The sequence below is a fragment of the Marmota marmota genome, unplaced genomic scaffold (assembly GCF_001458135.2).
Source record: "Marmota marmota marmota unplaced genomic scaffold, marMar, whole genome shotgun sequence".
NCBI lineage: Eukaryota > Metazoa > Chordata > Mammalia > Rodentia > Sciuridae > Marmota > Marmota marmota.
Window position 1 is genome coordinate 23051952 of NW_025999900.1, and position 6346 is coordinate 23058297.

At 48.8% G+C, this 6346-nt stretch overlaps 1 protein-coding gene across 1 annotated transcript; it reads left to right on the forward strand.

Moving 5' to 3' along the window:
* The first annotated feature begins 382 nt into the window (after window positions 1-382).
* On the forward strand, window positions 383-1815 carry Nkx2-8 (NK2 homeobox 8). The gene is made up of 2 exons (XM_015489096.2): window positions 383-620; window positions 1262-1815. The coding sequence occupies exons 1-2, from the start codon at window positions 473-475 to the stop codon at window positions 1813-1815; spliced, it is 702 nt and encodes a 233-aa protein (XP_015344582.1). The 5' UTR covers window positions 383-472.
* The last annotated feature ends 4531 nt before the right edge of the window (window positions 1816-6346 follow it).

A 6346-nucleotide genomic window follows, 5' to 3' on the forward strand; every position in this document is an offset into this window, starting at 1 on the left:
AGCTGGGGCTGGGTCGGTCGGGAGGGTGGTGGCCATTGCTCGCCACCCAAGATGTTATTCACTAGTAACAATCCCCATTATCTGTCCCCACTTTGGGCTAATCAGACAATCGCTAATGCCCAAGGCTGCTTCCTGCCGCCTCTGGGAGGTAACTGGGCGCCAAGGGGCGGGGGACGGGACGGGGCGGGGCGGGACGCGGGTGGGGGGCGGAGGTGGCACCTTCCTGGCTCGGCAGGGCTTTAGTCCAGCACTCATTCAGGTACTTAACATCCTGGAGACCCAGACCTCGGCTTTCAAAGCGGACCGGGTGGGAAGAGCTGTTTATATAAACACGGATTCCGCTGTAAATGCGCTAATATCCCCGCCGCCAGCTCATGGCGAGCGCTTCCCACGTCCACTCCTAGGAGCGGCGTGCCCGGCTGCCCCTTAGTTCTCAGCCTGCCCTGCCCCCGCCTCCTTCCCCTCTTCGACCATGGCCACCTCTGGACGTCTCAGCTTCACCGTTCGCAGCCTCCTGAATTTACCCGAGCCGGACGCGCAGCACCGGCTCAGGCGGGAGCCAGAGCCACGCACCCCTGGTGGGGACCACTGGCTGGAGTCTGAGCGCAGCCACTATCCCTGTGAGTGAGCGGAGGATTGCTGAGGTGGAGGGTGGAGGTGAGGTGGGGGAGGGAAGGGGGAACAAAATCAAGGGGGAGCAAAAGACTAAGAAACCGAAATCCCAACCCAGAGTCTGGATTTCCTCAGTACTGAAGTCAGAGAGGCCCGTTTCTCAAATCTCTGCCTTGCGTCCGGGTCCGCACAGAGAGTAGATTTCTGCACTTGGCACTAGTGCTGGACATTTGTATTTCTGTGTCCGGGGATTCCTACGGGTCGGAATATTGAAATATTTAAAATACCTCCCTTCTCAAGGCTTTGCAAATCTCAGGCAGACTGTAGTGCAATTGATCTGGAGGTGGCCCATTTTGGGTGAAGCGGCTTGTCTCCCAGCGCAGCCACTATCCCTGTTATTTTGAGAGGGCCCTGAGGTGGGTTTCTTTGAAGAAGTATCTCATCCCTGGTGAGCTGTTATGGTATGAATGGGTCAGTAAATTCCAAGAGGTGGGTACCAAGATGCGAACCCAGTGAAGGAAACGGCCTCGCTCTGAAAGTCGCGCGCGAGTGGGGACGCCCTCCAGCTGGCGGCTTGATGCCTAAAAGGGCTCCAGACGCTCGGGGGGACCGGCTTCTCACCAGACCGTGTGTCCTTTGCCGTTCCTAGCCTCTGACGAGAGCAGCCTGGAGACCAGCCCGCCAGACTCGCGGCGGGTGTCCTCTCAGCTTACGTCTCCGGGCTCGGACGCCGAGAAGAGGAAGAAACGGAGGGTGCTGTTCTCCAAAGCGCAGACACTGGAGTTGGAGCGACGCTTCCGGCAGCAGCGCTACCTATCTGCTCCCGAGCGTGAACAGCTGGCGCGCCTGCTCCGCCTTACGCCCACTCAGGTCAAGATCTGGTTCCAGAACCATCGCTACAAGTTGAAACGGGCACGCGCGCCGGGAGCCGCGGAGTCGCCAGACCTGGCAACCTCTGCTGAGCTGCACCCTGCGCCAGGCCTGCTGCGCCGCGTGGTGGTGCCTGTGCTGGTGCACGATGGGCAGCCATGCAGTAGCAACAGTGAGGCCGGCACCGCGTCGTCCCAGGACAAGTACAGCTATCCCGCGTCCGCGGCCTGCCCTCTGCCGGGCTACACGGCCTTCGGGCCCGGCTGTGCGCTCGGCCTCATCCCCGCCTACCAGCACTTAGCGCCCCCCGCCTTGGTCTCCTGGAATTGGTGAGGCCGCACGGGGTACTTGGGGGCTATCCCAGACTTTGGAGCGCGCTGTGTAACCGCAGTAAGGCTACAGCCAAAGACCTATAGCTGTCCGGAACCGCTCTTTGCAGGCCCCTTCCCTGCAGGTCCAACTTCGGGGAACCCTGTCACGCCCTCTCCAGCCGTCGTGGAAGCACACGCAGTGAACTTTCGCTAAGATCGCCCCTTTCGCTAAGATCTCCCTTTCCCTGGACCTTCAGCCCCAGACTTAGATTTTACTGAGTCTTATTTGTATATTTTAAATAGCCATTTGTATGGGAAGCGACTTATTTTTAAAAGAAATAGAATGTTTTTTTCTTTCTTTGAATCAAGAATAAAATGTGTAGGGTTGGGTCCCCCAGCGTTTCTAATGGGAACGTATAGGTCGGAGCATGCTCACCGCATTGGAGCTTATAGCGCCGGTCAGCTCCTTGACTGAAGGGCAGGTCGCAGTGCCAACTCGGCTTTAGGAAGATGGGGGAGTGGAGGGGAGGAAGCTGGCAGTGGTGATCTCATTTCCCTGCATCCACTTGCAGGAATCCTGGGGATTCCGTTAACGTGTGGTAGCCTTGGTCCCAGAGTGTCGCTGAAGCTCCTCTGGGCTCCTGGAGTTTTGAAACTCCAAAACTCTACCGTGTGGTCCATGAGGGGCAAAGAGGGTCTCCGAAGCTGGGTACCGAAAGCTCAGAGACCCATAAACCACCAGGAAATTCGCGGTTAATTCCCAAGTGTCTCACTATGCTGTGATTTTCCACCTCCTCTTGACGCAGCGCCTATCCATGGTGGGATTGGGTCGGGCAGCGGCGAGAAGAAATCAACAGTAGTAGGCCCTGGACACTGCCTCAGAGCGGCTTTGTACTGCGGGAACTTTGGTGGCCCTAGGTTAAAACGCAGTCCGATAGTGCGCTTCCCCTCGTTTTATCTGCGCTCCCATTGCACATTAGGCTCCAGGGTCCAGGGTCTTAGTGTTCCACCCCTTGGGTTTGCAACTGCTCCTCATTATTTGGAACTCCCTGCAGGCAAGTCCCTCTGAAGAAGTGGTGATCTCATTTCCCCATCCACTTGCAGGAAGATGCACCTGAGAAGAGCAGTTTAGGGAATCAGGTCCAGGGGAAGGGAATCGGAGCCCCTAATAGGTCTGTGAGTGGTAGGTATCCAGCCAGTTAGAGGCCCTAGATTTCCTGTTCAAGGAGGAGACAGGGAGGCAGTGTTATCACCTGGGATTTGAGGGTGGGGGTGGAGAAGGACAGAGGGGGATGGGAGTGGGGAGTTTGGGTCTCAGCTGCCGGCCACCTTGCCTTCCATATGGATGTGGTTATCTTAGAAGAATCTCCTTCCTTAAACCTCCTTTTGTCTTGGGAACTGAAAAGGGCATTGTCGGGCCTGAAAAGGACCTAGACAAAATCCGCACTGTTTGGATTCAGGACTCTGTTTAATCAGTCCCTGGTGACAATGTAGTGGGTGTTAGGCAGGACAATAGTATCTTTTTAAACCTTGTGGCCTTCAGGAAGACAAAGGGCTTGAATTTTATGGGCTTACAACTTCAATTAGAACAGTGCCAGTGTGCAAGGGAGATTATCAAATTTGTATCATAAAACCCCTTTCTATTAAATGATTGTTGGGGAGGGAGCTTGAACATTGTAAGACGTATATTGGGACCTGCCAGAGGCTTCCCAGTTAACCCTGGCAGAGCAGATGGGGAAAGAAAAGCAGGAAAGGATTTCTGAAGACTTGCAGCTATGGTCAGCTGGCTGGGTGCTTGGCTCTTCCTTCAAGAATGAAGGGAAAGAGTCATAGCTTACTGAATGCCATTGGTTGTGACAAAGATCTCCTAAATATCCTTGAGGAGAAAATAAAAAGAAAGCACTACAGGGCTGAGGTTGTGGCTCAGTGGTACAGCACTTGCCTCACATGTGTGAGGTACTGTGTTCAATCCTCAGCACCACATAAAAATAAACAAATAAAGACATTGTGTCCATCTACAACTAAAAAAAAATTTTTAAAGAAAGAAAGCACTACCTGTTCCATTCTTTTCCTAGAGCTCCAGAGAAAGTAGATTTTGGAATCTGCAAAGTGGACAGGGCCTATTAAATATAGTCTCATGGAGAGACTATCTAAACCAAGAGGTTTTGTAAGAGAGGGTATCCTCAATCAAATCCATCATGGTCCCAAATAGTGGGACAGAAGACACAATCAGTTGTTTCCAAGGAAGATGGTTAGAATCACAGCAAGATGTCCAGCCAGGCGGCCAACTGTGTCCTGGACAGGAGGAGAACAGCAATTTCTAATGAAAGTAGAACCAGGAAACATAATGTATGAGCAATTACTCACTTCTTTTCACTCTTTTTCCTTTAGGCTTGGAAGGAAAATCCAAAGGGGAAAGTGTAAAATGCATTCCCATCATGAATTATAGAGGCCCCAGGATGTCGCATTTTTTTTTCCTGTTCACACCTGTGATAAGCTGGAATAGATATAAATGTCAGGTTCATTTGTGACCTAAGAGGTCAATTCTTTAGGTTCTGACAAAAGCTGAATGAACCCAAGGCCTCTCCACAAACAGCTGTGAAAATAGTTAAGAGCACCCTCCCCAGATGAAAGTGTCTCAGACTTTTGTCACCCATCATCAACATCACAAGGCAGGTTCACACTCAGAAAACTTTGATTGAAACTTACTGTGTTCCAGGCATTTTTCTAGACACTTTCACAGTTGATATCACAGAAATTTTATACTCTGTGTGTGTGTGTGTCCTGTTTTATAGGTAAGAAACTGAGACTCAGTGGATGGGGCAGGTGACTTGCCCAAAGTAGTTATAAACCTCAAAGAAAGTTACCTTTGTCCTTGGCTTAACTCACATATAGAGACCTTCCTTACAAGCTGCCCTCAAGGAAGACAATTGTCATTTTGATGTGACAATAGAAATTCTATGAAACCATCAAAAATTATCTTATGGATAGCCTGGGAGTATGTGAGAGCATACCAAAAGCACTCTGTGTAGCTCAGAGCCACTCCCAGAGGCTGATCACATAGTAGAGTAGTTGCTAACACCTATTGATTCCTGTATGCCAGAAAATATTCTGAGTTTTTTCCCCAAATACTATCTCATTCAATCCTCAAAAAAACATCATGAGATAGTACTACTACCCCCACTTTCCAGATGAGGAAATTGAAGGTCAAAGAAGTTATAAGTTCCCAGGGTCATAGTGTTAGTGTCAGAGAGGTTCTGAACCCAAGAAGTCTAGCTCCAGATGCACACTTTAACCACATGGTGGGAATGATTTCTCATTCTTTATATTCTGTTGCTCTCAGTGGACAGTCCTAGTTACCTCCCTGCTTCTTTAGAAATGTTCTGTAGTGCCTGCCAGCCCCCCACTTCCATTTACCAAATCTCTAACTTTAGGACATAACCTCTGTGTTTCCCCTAGATTTGTTTGTGTGTGTTATTGTCCAGCTGTCAATGAAACACAGCTCTTGTCTGCAGGTCACAATATTCTCCTGTGACTATCATTTTACCATTCTTCTTCCAGAAAAACATCTGCTGTTGATGTCTTGACACAGATTGTCCACTCAGCATTCAGTAGAGTCCCTGCTGGCTCTGATAAGCTCCTCTAAGCTTTTCCCAACCCCCAGGCTCAGTTCCCTGTGGGGCTTTATGACTTTGGCTTTCCTAGTCCTTTCCCCAGGCATCTTTTTCCTTCCTGGGTCTCCAGTTTTATCTTTATTAGTAAATATGGTCCTCTTCACATTTTCTCTGTCTTCTTCCCTTGTAAACATTAAGTCACTTAAGTCTCTTGCAGGTGGAGATCACAATTTTCACTTCAATTTTCTTTCCTCATTGTTCAGAGGATCTTACATCTTAGCACATCTCTTATCTGACCAATTTAGCACTTTAGAATCTTAGATAATGTGATACTGATGGGTTAGAAGGAAGTTATTTGAGCCCAGGTTAACCTATATCTTCCTTTCTAACAGTGGTGTTTAAATGTTTATTATTCTCTTGCCTTGTTGACACAGTTAATTTTTCTTCTCCTCTCCCTACCCCACCCCTCACTTCACTACTTTTAAAATACTTTTGACTTGTGAATAAGATGTTCAGGTAGGATAGTTATAGGCTTGGTATGGTTGAATATTTTGTTAATTGTGTTTATCTGTTCTGAGTGGTTCAGTTAACCAGCCTGCACAGGTTATCTGTAAACATGAGAACAACAGATAGTCAAAGGAGTTTTTAGAATGCTGAGAAGTACTTCCTTATCCCAGAGCATAACAATTGCTATGGATATGATTGTATCCCTCCAGGTCACTTACCATTTTTCTAAGTCATGCTATTGGTGGGGCTTTAATAAATGGTTCCTTAATTATTTTCAGAATTCTAATTCTATACCTTTTCACTCCTCTCTGACCCCCCCCACTCCACATATATACTAATAACTAAAGGTGTCTAGCATCTTCCTCTTTATTTTGAGCTCAGTGCTTATATTACTGTCAGTAAGTTCACTAAAGAATTGAACAACATTCCCTT

Excerpts from the sequence above, each read along its gene's own strand:
- Nkx2-8 (XM_015489096.2), top strand. The coding sequence starts at position 473 with ATGGCCACCTCTGGACGTCTCAGCTTCACCGTTCGCAGCCTCCTGAAT. Across the intron at positions 621-1,261 it reads TGAGCGCAGCCACTATCCCT|CCTCTGACGAGAGCAGCCTG; the intron begins GTGAGTGAGCGG and ends TGCCGTTCCTAG.